The 15,057-nt window shown below is 42.0% G+C and overlaps 1 protein-coding gene across 7 annotated transcripts in view; it reads left to right on the top strand.

The window, feature by feature from the left end:
- Window positions 1-596: 596 nt before the first annotated feature.
- Window positions 597-15,057, top strand: part of BAZ1A (bromodomain adjacent to zinc finger domain 1A) — a 63,393-nt gene continuing 48,932 nt past the window's right edge. Inside the window, exons 1-3 of one of the 7 annotated variants that reach the window (XM_085580479.1) lie at window positions 597-721; window positions 1,955-2,104; window positions 9,011-9,289. In XM_085580479.1, the coding sequence (XP_085436605.1) occupies window positions 1,992-2,104; window positions 9,011-9,289 (392 nt within the window). In that variant the 5' untranslated portion in view covers window positions 597-721; window positions 1,955-1,991. Of the gene's footprint in view, window positions 722-1,183; window positions 1,472-1,507; window positions 1,568-1,759; window positions 2,105-9,010; window positions 9,290-15,057 lie in introns of those variants that run through there. The other 6 variants (XM_021542677.4, XM_085580475.1, XM_085580477.1 and 3 more) reach the window with 6 other exon arrangements.

Below are 15,057 nucleotides of genomic sequence, written 5' to 3'. Positions count from 1 at the left end.
TCATAAACATTTCTCCGTGCTTTTGATTAAAACCTGCTATTTTTAAAATAATCAATGGATTGTATGTATACATTGTTTTAGTCACACATGCTACAGCAGTGGCGATTGCTGGCTTTACTTGCAGAGGAAAGCAAACCATCATGCACAGGTGCAGGAAACAGCACCGGATCTTTATTTGCAGGAACGGCATTTTCAGTTGTTGAATTATTTAGGTATCAGCCTTCAGATATTAATCACCTCAATAGTTCTAAGGACTTTCTACAGTTACTCTGTAGATTTTTTATATAAACACTGCACTTAGTTCTGATGAATTACAATGGATATGGACTTTCTGTGGTTTTTGTCTTCCAACCTGGCTAAGCACTCTTAGGAACACAATTAATTTAATACTCCAGTTTTAATTACCAATGACACTGTAAATGCATTAGCGTTTAAAAAATGGTAATGAAAATGAATCTATTAACGAAACCATTTAATGACATTTTCGGTGAACTGAAAAGCAATGTTAGGGGGCCCACGTACAACCCTCATGCTCATCTTAATTATATACAATCGCACTTTCTTCAAAATACACCCGAACGCCCCCGCCCGCGTCGACAGCACCGTGGCTCGGGGGCTGTAACTGAGAGAGCAACGCGCCCGGCCCTGCGCTGTCAAACGCCGAAATCCGCCGGGAACCAGCCCCGCAGGAGACGCGCCGGGGCCCCTGCTCGCAGGGCAGGTACGAAGGGCAGAGAGGGGGTGGCTCCGGGGCCGAGCGGCGGGTGTCGCCGGGACCGGCGGTCTCGCAGCGGCTCGGCAGCGGCTGCTGGCGCCGCCGGCGGAGGCGCGGGCGGGCAGCCCCGCACGCCGCGGGCTCGGCCGCCCCGCCAGGGTCGCCGCGCTTAAGGCGCCCGCAGCCCGGGCCGGCCGCAGCGCCGCGCGGAGAGCCGCCTTCCGCTCCCGGCAGCCGGGCTGGGCGCACCCCCCGCACCGGAGGTCTCCGGCTGATAATTCAAAAATGGAGGATGCGTCCTCTCATCCATTAATTAATAATGTAGCTCGCTGTCTTCCTGTGTGACACACGCTGGAAGGCACCGAGCGGCCAATAAAGATGTAGGGGAGAGCAGGGGAAGGCTCCTCCCCGCAGCTCTTCCTGATTGAGGGCTTGAAGAAGTAGATCAAAAACTTCCCAGGAGCCGGCGGGGGGGGGGGGGCTGAGGAAAGGGAAGAAACGCGGCGAGGGGGACCGCGCTCCGCACCGAGCGAGCAGTGAGCAGAGCCTGCGGCCGCACCAGGTGGGCAGGACGGACGGGAGCCCCGCAGCCCCCGCTGGACAGGCCGGAGGCCGGGCTGTCCCCCGCGCCGCGGCCGCGTCGTCCCGCGGCGGCGGAGCCCGGCAGCTGCCGGGCCGGGGCGAGGCGCTGGGCGGGAAGGGCGAGGACCCCAGTTAGGCAGCGACCCGGCAGAAAGGGAGGGACGGAGATAAGTGGTCAGCGCTGCCCCTCCTGGGTGTTTGCTTTGCGGGAGGAGGAGGAGGCGGAGGCGGCGGGGGAGTGGAAGTTGGTGTCCGGCCGGGCGTGTGCGGGTCAGAGGCGGGGGAAAGGGGGTGACCCGGAGGCAGGGGCGCCGCAGGAGACAAAGCGCGGCCGGGGTATCCCCGAGCCGAGCACGTTGCGCGGCTGGCGCGGGGGTTGCCGCCTCCGCCCGCCGCTCGGCGTCATGGCCCCATTGTGAGGCGGGCGGAGGCGGAGGAAGGTGCCGCCGTTGGTCCGCGCGCAGTCCCAGGCAGGCAACGGCGTGTCGGGCACACAAAAGGCTCCGCCGAGCCGCCACCGCCGCTCTCCTTCGCTCCTGCCTTAGCTCCCCCGGGAGGAGGGACAAGCCGGGCCCGCTCCCTCCTCCCCGGGCTAGTGGGTGCCTCTGCCGCGCTTAATCTCTCCGTGTTTTTTATTTTCCTCCGTACCCCTTGAAGCTGATCCTGGGGCAGGAAGAGAGCCGGGAGCGGGGCGATGCCGCTACTGCACCGAAAGCCCTTCGTGAGGGTGAAGCCCCCCGCCGACCTCCGACCGGACGAGCGTGTTTTCTACTGCAGGGTCACTAACGAGATCTTCAGGAACTACGAGTAAGAAAGAGCCCCGTGTCGGTCTGCGCGTCCCTATGTCCGTCCTGCACTCCCCCGCCAACCCCCCCGCGCTCCGGCGGCGGCGGGCAGGGAGCGGCCGGAGCCCCCAGCGCCTCTGACACCTGGGCGGGCAGGGAGGGAGGAAAGGGGATTCCCCGGATCGCCGCGGGGAGCCTTGCCGGGGGGTGTGAGTGGGGGACCGCGGCCGGCGCCTAGCCTGTGCCCTCGCGAGGGGGATGGGGGAAGAGAGGGCGGATCTCTCGCCCGGGGCAGGGATTCCCCCTGCCCCTCCTCGGCGGGGGTACCCCTCAGCCCCCTTCACCCGCGGGGAAGGAAGACAGCCGGCTCCTTCCCCTCTCCTTCTCCGGCTCTTTCCGCGGTGTCGCCCCTGCCCCCGCCGGGGAAGTGAAAGTTGCGCGTATGGGAGGCGGCGGGCGGCAAGGAGCGTCTGCCGGGCTCGGGCTCTCCCTCCCGTCCGCCCCCGCCGGCAGCCGCGTGTCGGCGGCGCACGGCGCTAGGCCGCTCCGCGGAAGGGGCCGCGCCGGGCCCGCGTTCAGCCGGCGCGGTGGGGGCCGCCCGCCCGGCGTGTGCCGGTGCCCTATTGTTGTGGTGACGGCCGGGCGGGGGGCACAGGCTGCCGGGCCCGCTGGGCTCCCCCGGGCTGGGCTCCCCGGCCGGCTCCCGCGGTTAACCCCTTGCTGGCGGCCCTCGCCGCGCCGCCCGGGGCCGCGCTCGCCCCGCCTCCGCGGGGAGCTGCCGGCTGATCCGGTTGGAAATGGCCGGCGGGGAGCGCGGCGCGGGCGCGGGGTCGCTGCACCTGTCCGGCGGGGCAGGGGTCCCGCCGCCGGCCCTCCCGTGCCGGGCCGCACAGCCGGGGGTTGAACCCCGCCTGAAGCCCAGCGAGCGCACCTGTCCCCTTAGGAGCTTTTTTTCCTAGTGAGGCTTTTATCGCTCTTCTCATCCTTTTTATTTTTATTTTTTCCGCGTGTACAAAGCTGAACAGGATAGGTGAAATCCCCGTTAACGCGTGAAGGCGAATGGCAAGCGTAGTCCCGAACTTGCAGCCACTCACTTCACCGTTTGTCAGAACAATGGACAGAAAGTATTTAGCAAGACATTTTTCAAAAGCCGATAAATTACGGGTTTTCACCACCGGTCTGATTCACCAACATTCCCACCTACAAAAGGCCCCCACACCCAAACTATAATTTTTTAAAGATGTGCAGACTAAGGAGGCTAAAACTAAAATGTGTTTTATTTTCGGCATACGAAATAAAAGCACACCTAAATATTTTTCATGTTTCGACTTGTTTTTGTTTTTCAAATACACTTCACTTAATAAAATTTTAAAGAAGCTGGATTAAGTAACTTTGAAGGGTAATGCCTTGCTGTTCCTTGAACTCTATACTCTAGGGGTGTTGATTATGTTGTTGGGAGTTCTGGAAGGAGTATTTTCCTTATAGGGCATATAAGAACCTAACAAGGGAGAGGTGACAGCCTCCTGTTTCTGTAGGAATTGTCCTCCTTCCCCAGCTTCTGATATTGCTTTGCTTATTGATAATGAATTGCTTATTCCGATAAGCTGCTTTTTTGGTTACAATTATTTGGTTACAATTATCATTAGATGACTCTAATATATTTGACACTGGGAAAATTTGTTGACACAGGGAAACATGTTTCAGGTACATGTAGTTTTACTAAAATGTCAGTTTGAATATAATCCTTTTAAAATGTTTGTCTGTTCTCAAAATGTTTGGTGACTATTTGAAGTATTCTGACAGGCTTACTTATACTGCAGAGGTGTTGTCAATAAGTACGAAAGATCAAATTCCTTACTTAACCAAAGTCCATGAATTAAGGAGTAAATTTAGATGTGTTCACACAGGCAATCCCTAGAAATGTCAGTAGGTGGTTAGCTGAGAGGTCAGGCCTTAGAATGTGGTATTTGGGATGACTCTACAGAAAATTCTGCTATGCTTGTTTTTTGCGTATGGGGGGGGGTGTGTGTTTTTTGGTAATGGGTTTGTTTTTGTTGTTTTTGTTTTCTGGCCCTTTTTGTTAGTTTGGGTAAAATTGGTGCATTGGATTGGAAAATGTACTTTCTTTACCTAGCAAAGTGTTCTGGCACAGATGGGTAGTAAGTTTAGGTTACTGTTAGTTGGACATAATCTGCTGGAGAAGATAAGGTTGGTCATCTTTTAGACAGATGATGATCCTTGTCTCTGCTGGTTGCTGATTGATAGTTTTCTGAAAACAACATTACCTATTTCTTTGCTTAAGCAAGGGCAATTAGAATAATAGGGATAGGGAAGGCCCACTTCTTAAAATTTTTATTAGCTATTTCATGAAAGAAAGCCATTGTCTAAGTTGAGCTTTGAATCTACTATTTGAGGGGAGAATTTAAAAATTACAGTCTGACTAGATCAAGAAGGCTGTACAGATATATATGATAATCTGAAATCACCCCCTACATCAACTATACAAATGCTTTTAAACTAGTACAAACAGTTCAGACTCAAACTGGTTTTGTGTTTGTTTTTTGTTGGGTTGTTCGGTGGGTTTTTTGGCAGAGCACAAACTTAGTGGTGAAAAGCTGCTTTCATGTATGTGTCAGCTGTAGTAGAGTTGATTAGAAGTTATACATTAGTATTACTCTTTCCTATACAAGAAATGGTTATACTAATATAAAAATTTGGCAAGACTAGTATTTTGTAAAGTGACTTTCCTGTTGAGAATGTATTTCCTCTTTAATTTGAAATACAATCACATAATTTTGTAACACTTTCAGAAGGGGGGAGCATGTCCAGTTATATTTATCCTTAGGAACAGAAACTGGGAGAGCTGATGTTTTTCATGCTTGGTTATATTCCTGGTTAGAGGGACAGACCAGCAAGGAGAGTCTGTGGGGTTAAAGTAAGAAGATCAAGTACGGATGTGCACGGCATATATGGAATGCATGAAAAACATATTGAACCAGTGGGATATTACCACCAGTCTTTGACGCCTTGTCTGTGAAAGTTCATAGCTGATATAGATGTGCAGAGAAGGCTACTATTAAAGTGTGGGATGTCTTGTGTATGAAGACGTTTGAAAAAGACACTGATAAGTAGTGTCGATGCAGTGGTAGGAATGTTTCTCATTCTAGAACATGAGAGGGGGAGAGGAAGAGCTGTTTCTCTTCATCTTCAAAACTTAGTGAAACTTCTTTATGGGTTGGCCTGTAGAGTTCTTGGTTACAGTCAAATAGAGATCTTTCAAAAGTCTTTTTAAGTGTCCTTAGTTAAATTAGGTGAATTTTCCTGTTCTCTTGGAGAGAAACTCATCACTTTAAATGTATTCCGTAATGCATAATTTACCCACAAATACTAAGGATTAAATGTATTTATCATGGGTTTTTTGTTTGTTTTGTGCATTGTTTGTAATGCAAATTCTTGACTACTTCTGGAGACCAAGAGTACAAGAAAACTCTGATCCAGAATGGCAGAGTTCATCTTCTCTGATTACCCTCCTGTGGTACACTTAATTATTTGTTTTTAACATGTGCTAAGAAAATGAATGGAAGTAAATATTTGCAATAAATGCTCTTGAAGCACACTAAAAATATAGTTGGTCTTAAAATCAAGAGGAATATTTGGTTAGTTCAAGAAAAAGACAGCCATAATTTCTAGGCTCATTTTTATATCCATTGCAAATGCAGTCAGCATAGAGATTGCAAGTAATTTATTTCTTGCTTCTTTTAATGACCTGCCTCCTATCAAATACCTACTGAGTAGAGGCATTAAACTACTACTCAATGATTTGCTGATAATTTTACAGTTTGCCTTACCTTGCATAAAAAACTAACTAATTAAATGAAAAGAGGCATCCAGCTGAGAAGTTGGTGTTAATTACAACTACAAAGACAAATTAGTTTTTAGTCCATGCTCCTCGAGTAGTTGAACTGATGTGGGCATCACCAGGGTGCTACAGTTGCATTTGACTTCCCGAATGCAGATGCACCCATGCAAGTGACCTTTGTGGATGTGTATTGTATGAACTTCTTTCTCCATGTTGCCAAGAGTCACAGAGATCTTGAAACAGCAAGGAAGCCCCAGAAACCATAATTCCCTAGATAAAGACGTAGGTAATGCTTGAGATGTGATGTAGCAGCAGATGCTCTTACTGTTGTGAAGTTAAGTTGAATGTAGAATATGATCAAGGGCATTATTAATTACCCTTCAAGTAAAGGGAAAGGGTAGCACTGCTGCTGCTGCCATTCCCTTGATTTGGTAGCTGTTGTGTCTTCTTTGTCAAGCATTTTGTGATAGCTAATGTGCCCTGGAGAGACAGGGACAGAAAGAGTATATTTAGTAGTATACGGTGGGATTTTGTTTTCTCTCAAACCAAGTTAAAGTGAGATCCTTAAAATATTGCAGTGAAACTGCTAACAGACTAAGCCACAGATGGTTTTGATGCAATAAAGGTAAAGATAGCTAAATAATGCTTTCAAAATGGAATGTAGCTTTTTTTCACACTCTTTTTTCTTCCCTGTAAATTCACAGGGGAAAAATCCGCACAAAACAAAAGAGGAAATGAGGGAGAATGAAACTAGATACACAAAAATATGCTCATATGCAAATGGGACATATTTTCTTCAAATATGTTTCAGTTAATCTTAGCATTTTGTACTTGTAATAATCACGATTAGGAATTTTTAGAAAGAAGTTTGTTGATTGGAATTTTTAAATTATTTTTTTAGCTGTTTTTAAATTTTTTTTCCTCCTCTAAGTTCAATGCTGCTGCTTTAAATAGCATGACTGCCCAGTGTCCCTTCACAAAGAATAACAGCAGCTCTTAAAGGAACACTGTCAGTGTGAACTTCTGTCTCTCTCTTGCCCTCTGATACCTCCTTGGCTTTTTATTTAACTTTACTTTAATAATTAAAAAGAAAAAATATATTCTGGTACATTTTTTTAGTAACTCTTTAGAGTGTTTTTCTATTTCCTGTCTAAAGATAGTTACCAAGAGCCTCTTGGGTAACTGAGACAAAAAAATATATGTAGAAATGCAGCTGAATGAAGACTTAAGTAAGTGCTACTTTTTCCATTGAATACCCATCCATAAAAATTACTTATTCTAATACAGAAATATTGAAATGTAGGGCAAGACAAGACCTGAAGAGATCACATTTTATCTATTCTATCACCTCACAAAAAAACCCAAACTCACAAAACAGATTGTTGTCTAACCTGTTCTTTAATATGTTTAAATAAGTATAATGCACAATAAAGATTCACAAAGAATGACTGACAGCCATCTGTTCTTCATATCTTGAAGAATAGTTTATTTAATTTTCTCTCCTTTGTTCTTCTCCTTTCTGTCTTTAGAGTATGCAGGCCCACATTATCCATGTACTGTCAAAATATATTAAGTAGGTAGCAGGATAGCAGATGATATAAAAATCTGAAATTCTCTAGCTATTAAATAGTATTCAGATAATTTATCTATCCCTTCCTCTTCTATCCTTTTCCCCTTCTTGCAGCTGATGGTTCTTCCTAAAGCATATCTGACTCAGAGGAATCCTGTGCTCATACAGAAAGGATTATCTGAGCCAAGACCCTTCATTGTCCTCAATCTGAAAATTTCCATTTTCATTTACAAAATGTTATGGTTCATCTGCCCATCTGCAGTGAACACTATCATCTGCATCAGTGTCACCAGTGAATGTTTGCCAGCTTGGGTTTGCAGGGAGACTGCAAGAAAAAACTCATTGTGAACTGTCTAATTCTCTTAACCTCATTACTAGAAATTATTTGAACAGGTCTATCCTTTTAAAAATGGTTGTTTTGGGTTTTTTTGTAAAAGGAATTAAATGAAACTTCAGTATAGGTAGCTCATGCGTACAGTTGACCAAATATTGTGTGTTTTGAAATAGCTATGTTGGACTGATAAACCTTGGTTTGTCGTGTGTATTCAGTAGTTACCAATACTAGTCCATTAATATTTGTTAAGGCAAGTAAAAGCATTGTCTGAACTGGGGCATATTGAAAGATTGCTTTGCTGTCTGATCACTGATCCATAGTATATTATATGTTTTAACATGGCTTTGTGAATAGATATGCCATCTACTTCATTTAGGAAATGTTTTAATAAACTGCTGTTCTTCTGACACCTGTCAAAAATGGACAGATTTTGACTAATGAAAGCTCTTCAATCTTGATTCCAATATAATGGCTAGTAAGCAAGCAGTAACAGCAATGCAGTTTTAGCCTTAATTGGAAATGTGTGGAAGGAAGAGAATCAATATTTACTAACGGAACAAGGGAGGAAAAAAATCTGTAGGAAAAAATATTTCAGTGCTTTTCTGTAAGAGCTATGCAAACAGTGAAGGAATAAAAACTATTTAGAGAGCTACTTGACATTAATTTTTTACCTCTCCCATCTTTTAGTTTGTGAGTTAAGGCACTCAAAATCTGGAACTTATTCAAGTTGCAACATGTTTGTGATCTTACAGTTATTTCATGTTTGTGCAGTTCTAGGCGCTCGTCGTGCAAATATTTGTGGAAATGGGGGAAATGTGAGTAGAGTATGACACCTATTAAACTCAGTGTGATTATTATTATGCAAAAGGCTTCTTATACATGAATATTTGTTTGCAGCATTTCTAGGTCTTGGTTCTCTTACTGTAGTCTGTAATGAGAGGATACTGTGGTTGTACAACAGCAATTTACCATGCCATGGCTGAAAAATGGCAAATATCCCTTGATATCTCTACCAACACTAGAGAAGCAGAGCTGCTTTTGCATTTCATACTTGTAAAAGATATTTGCAATTTGCTGCTGTATTAACTGTGAGCAAGTTTAAAATGTTAGTCAGAACTCAACTGTTTTCTTTTTTCTTCCCCCTCCAACCTTTCTTCCATTCCAGTGATTTTTTTGAACGCACCATTCTGTGCAACAGCCTTGTGTGGAGTTGTGCTGTCACAGGCAAACCAGGACTCACATATCAGGAAGCTCTGGAATCAGAGAAGAAAGCCAGGCATAATCTTCAAAGTTTTCCAGAGGCACTCATCATTCCAGTTCTCTACTTGGCCACCCTTACCCATCGCACCCGACTTCATGAGATCTGTGATGAAATCTTTGCTTATGTCAAGGATCGGTATTTTGTTGATGAAACAGTGGAAGTACTTAGAAATAATGGTGCAAGGTAAGTGTATTTAAAAATTTTTGAACTCAGCACAAAGGGTAATAAATTCCATCAAACAAATACATCCAAGTGAGGTGTGATGCTTAAGCTGGTGGTACTATTATTGTACTTCCCTGCTTTAATTAAGCAGGATTGTGTTGCTGTGCTTGATACCTTCACTTAGCTTTGAAGCAGCTGTGGAACTATGACAGTTCTCTCAGGTCTTGACACTGCATGTTTTTTGGTCTGTGTGGTGGATGTACAAAAGAATGTTGGTTTTTCATGTAAGAAAGGTGGGTTGATTCTAGAATAAGATTCAATGAGAAATCAGGGGAAGCTATGAATTAAAACAACACACATAAGTTTTGATGACTCATTCAGAATTAATAGCCAAACTGCTGAAAGGTTTAAATAATTGATAAATGTTGGATTTTTACTTCTTAGGTAGTGCAAAAATTGTGATTGCATTATCAGTGAAGTTGGGAATTAACTGTATAAAGTTTATAATAGTTGATTATCTAAAATCTAGGTTGATAGGGGTTTCTTCCCTCTCAGTGTTATACTTATTGTAATACTGGTGTATTTACTGCAAATGTTTTTATTGTTGTCTTAGTCTCATTAAAACCTTGGAAGAATTCAAAGCTTCAGATGTGTTCTTTCTGATATCATTGGTACACACATGCTCTATAGTGTAAATAAGCTTGAGTCTTTCTTTAAAGTAACTTCTAAGAGAGGTCTAGAAAAGGTCCATATTTTATCTAAATGAGTTTACAGTTTCACTTAATTGAGGTTTAAGGTGTGAAAAAACATGCTCAGCTTGGACATACCTGCAGAATGGGTGCTAAAGCCTTTGTGGGTTCAGCTGTTGCTGCTGCGGTTTTTGTTTTTGTAGGGTCATTTTATTTTCCTTTTTTCAGGAAGTGGGTAACAGCTTACACTTCAGAGTAGTGGGGACTCCTGTGGGTAGCCTGATGCTCAGTGCATAGTTTGGTGTTTGCTGGGTGATAGGAGTGGGCTGGTTTAAAATGGTCACTGGAGTAGAGTTATTCTGTGTGAGTTATTGTAGTAGCTGATCCAGATATTTTGTACTGCACCAGGAAGAAAAATCTCGATGCACTGAGATAAATTGTAAGGAAGCTGATATGGTTATGTACATAAGGTCAGTACTTAATAGAAGAGCTTTCCTTCACTGCTTCACTGCTCTGAAGTGAAGCAGTGAAAGCTTCAGAGCTTCACTGCTCTGTTCTTTTCAATCAGTAAACCCCAGTCTGCAAAGCCAGGATGAGAACAACTTCAGTAGGGTTACTGCCTTCTGTATGGAAAAGTTTCTTTCTCATCTTTGTACTTGTCAAATGACTAGACTCAGGTTACCACTGGTATTGCAGTTAATTTGCTTAGAGAATAAGGTGTTCATTGGTTTCATTTGTTCATTTAGAAACATGAATTTTATGAATTGTCAGTATTGTTCAGGTGTTCTTTTTTGCTCAGTGAAATGCCTTAGTATCTTCAGAGGTAGAAAACAGTTTCCAAAATAATAGCAAAAAATTACTGTTCTTCTAGAAGTTTTCTCCCTCAAAAATGACTATTTCTATTACTTTTCTGAAATATTTGCATTGTTGTATTGTAGCTTTCCAAAGATGTTTCCAAAGGTAAAGTTGTGACATCTCCTTAAGAGAGTGCTGCAGTTTTTTTACCAGCCTTTAATTCAACCTTCTGTGTTACTTGAACTTGTGTTGAGATAAACACAAAATTGTTAGATGTATATGTTTTACTTTCACTGATCAGTACGTGTATAGGATATAAGCTGAGTTGCTTAAGCCTCTGGTATGGGCTGGATACCGTTCAAAAGATTTAAAGTTTCAAATAAAATTTATTTCCATTAGAAATTAGTCTGCTAGAGATTGTATGTTTTAAATTACATAAGTATAAATTGGTGTAAAATGTACAATAAAAAACTTGCCTTAGCTGATAATATGCCACTGATACTCTAGACAAAGGTTTAGCAGGGAGCTAGTTCCGACTTTAATACCAAATCCAGGAAACGCTGCAAATAGCATGGTAATGCAGAGGGACTTCTATGCTTAGGGGTACATAATTAAAGAATACAGAGTGGGAGGAGGTGAGGCGCAGCTATTTGTCTGCCAATTAACAGTTGACTTTGACCTGTATTTTGAAGTACTGCACTGGGGATTAAGTGTACCAACTCACATTACTTGTACATAATACGGCTTTTCAGCAGAGCTGTTTGCGTGCATTTGTCATTTGCAGCTACATTTTTATGATCTTTCCTAGAAAAAATTATCACAGTCCATCTATATTGTAATTGTGTTCTGTGACAGCAACAGAATTTGGCAGATCATGAAAACCCAGTTGTTTTGTGGTGTTGTAAATTCTTCCACTGCTTTTGAAGTTTTTTGCACGTGTAATGTCAGTAGGATTTTTTGGTTTTCTGAACTCTGTATCATTTAATGCCAAGCCTACTACATAATGCATATGTAACCAAGGCTTCTCAAACAATTTAAATATTGATATTTTATTTAATAACTCCTGACTTTGCATGTGTATTATTCTTGTAAGATAGTTTGCAGGTTTGTAGATTTTGAACAAAATAAATGTTTGGGAACCCAAACACTAGAAGGCTTAGCATTTTGGCTTAATACAAATGTTTTTATCCTTGAGCATATAAAGTTGTCTATAATACTGCAAGAGATGGCAGCTGATTTGCAAAGAGAAGACAAGTGCTTTGTTCAGAGTATAGGAATATGTTGGCTTTTTTGGTTGTATGAAACCTGTGTGTTCTGGTTTTTGCAGTGTCTAATGCTCGGTTGGTTACTTTTTCTGGTCTTATGTCTCTTCTGGTTTCTGGCCATCTGCTATGCTGCTCAGTTTTGAATTTGGCTAATTCTGCCTTGTTATAGAGGTCTGGTAAGGGGAACTCAGGAGAGTTAGGGATATACCGTCCTCCTCTTGTTTTGGTGTGTCTGGTGTCTCCAACAACTGTTGTCAACCAGAAACAAATTGCAGAGAAAGCCCCCCCCAATCCTATAATGTGCCTTGTTCAAGTGGACTCTAAAAATTATGGGTGCATTTTGGTAATCTGTTAGAAGCAACAAGGAGATCATTCTGCTTTCTCTTTAACCCTCTAAAGTGATGTATTGATTAAAAATAGCCATGTTTCTTGGTTTGTATGTGTCTGACTTTTCTGGCCAAACTGGGGCTGACTTTTCTCCGAAGTGGCAGTTGTGCTATGCTTTCAGAGACAAGATGCTCAGAGTTCCAGTTAAAGAAATGTAGGAATTGTGTAACAACACTTCACTAGTACTGCCTTCACAAAAGACAAAGTTACTATTTGAAATATTGGTCAGAAACATTACAGAATAAAATGAGAAAATTTAATCTAAAATTAAGTTTGAGTTGCTAAAGAATTGAAACCAGTTGATATTGTAAATATTGTCCATTAGAATGTCACATTGCAGTTTATGGAAAGTAGTTTATTGAAAAAGGCATGGAAATTATTTGAGATTTTGCTGGGGGGAGGATTAGAGCAATATTCCATGTTAGCCATGATCAATTAGCATGTAAAATAAACAGCTAATGTTTTAGCTCACACTTTATTGAAGGGGAGGAAATATGTTTATCACATTAATGGAATTGCTCCCTATATTTGACATTCAGAACTGGAAGTTCAAGACCCATCATGTACCTATTGGTCTTTTGATTTTCCACAAGGAATAGTGTCTCTTGCAGTAACCTGTCTATTTGTTGCTGTCTTAGTACTGTGTTTTATTATTGGTAATTGAAAGTTGTGAAATTGATTTTGACATATTTTGACAGCTGAAGATAGTTACCTGAAAGCTGAAACTATGTAGTATGAAAGACCTACCTGAAAATAATAACCTCAGCTAATGCCTTAGACATACTTAAAAAAAACCCTTCAACAGCTTAACTTGCTCAGCAGTAAGACTTGTTCTTTTCTGCTTGAAGTCAGCAGCATACTCTTTGGATTTAAAACTATTTTACTTTGTTGGAGGAAAAACTACATTTAAAGGCCATGTAAACAACCTGTTGTGATTTATCATCAGTATTTTGAGTCTGGGTGCTGTCACAAGAAGTAATGTTCTTCTTTATCAGGGTATATAGGTGAGCAGTTTGATAATTAGTTAATTAAACGATAAGCTTTTGGTCTGACTTGTGCAGTGAAGAGATCTGGCAACTCTACCTGCACTTTTAAAAATAGCTTATGTGGTGATGTCTTCCCTTACCCATGTGGAGGTTGGGGCCCAACCAATTCTTGTCCATCCGTTAATTAAATTAAAAAGTCAGCTACTTACAGACTGAAATAGATTGCTTAAAGGTCAGTGTGTAAGAAGGAAGAAAATCATACAGAAAGGAGTAGCTTTTATTTCATTGAATTCGACCACTAGATGACACCACTGCAAAAGAATACTTGCCTAAAGTCTCTGAGCAAGCAACACCAGAATGCTTTTAAAAATAAGCCTAGTTACAAAAGTAGTAGATGGTGCTCTGTTAGGAAGATTGCTGCATCTGATCATACATTTGAATAGATTAAGATCCTTTCTCTGCTTCGAACGATCTGATGTTGACAGTTGTCAGACTGCAGGAAACAGATGATCAGAGATCAAACTGCTTTTAACTCATCAGTTGTTGGACTGGTGTCCCAGTGCTTTAGGAGTGTTCATTTAGGAGTGGATTAACCATTGCATTAGGCCAATTAAATGATTTGCATACTGTTTTCATCTCTGGAAGTCTTAACTGGGGCACAGGAAGCATGTTGCTGGTCAGGACTATAGCTGATAAGGAGTTAGGATGATATGAGATATTCCTTACAAGAGATAAAGTTATAGCTAATTTTCCAACTTTTTTATTCAAGCTGGCGAGTTGCTTATATCTGTCTATGTATTTGTAGTGGTCTTCTGAGGCTAGGATGAGTTATTATGTAATAAGACCACTAGGTAATAAGTGACAAAGTGTCTTGCATGTTTAGACTAACGAGATACAGAGAATTTAAATTATAATTGCCAATTGTGGCTTTTTAGTGGTAATGCTTAAATGTAAGTTCCTGTATACAAAGGAAGTTTACTACTTTATTTTGAAAGGTGAATTTGAATTCCAGAAAGTATTAAAACTAGTGTGGTGTCTGTGAAGCAGCATCTCTGATAGTACTGGAGAACAGCTCACGTATTCATAAAACAAATACAGTATGCATTTTTTCAGCATTAACTGTTTAAGGATCAATCAACTTCTGGCCTGGAAAAATCATATTTAAGGAATTTACTTTCAATTGTCTTTAAATCCTTTGGGATTCAAATGTAAATTTGTTGACTAATAAATATATTTGTATTGACTACTGGAAGATGATGATATATGGAAAAGAACCTGCAGCTCCTTTCTTACAGGTTGTTAAATAGTTGTTAGAACAATTGGCACTGCCAGTCTCTGTTAGATGTCATTCTCACACTCTCTATTTTATAACTATAACTTCAAAGGTAAAGGTTTTAGTTTATTTTATTACTTACTTGTTTTTAATCAGTACAATGTTATGAACCAAAGGCTGGGCAGTCAAATGATACATATACCAGTGTAGTAGTGTCCTAATTCTCCAGGAGACAGCTGATACAGCTAGTCTTTACTTGCTCTTGTCCTTAGCAAAACCATGTTTCTTACTAGTTTCTTTGAAATATACAATCTTAACTGTAACTTGACAGACAAATGAAGATGCTAAAATACAAAAGCAGCAGCTCTTTCTGTGCTTTAGGAAGCTGTTATGT

Source organism: Lonchura striata, chromosome 5 (genome assembly GCF_050655825.1).
Source record: "Lonchura striata isolate lonStrDom1 chromosome 5, ASM5065582v1, whole genome shotgun sequence".
Lineage (NCBI taxonomy): Eukaryota > Metazoa > Chordata > Aves > Passeriformes > Estrildidae > Lonchura > Lonchura striata.
This window is presented reverse-complemented; position numbering and strand designations above follow the sequence as displayed.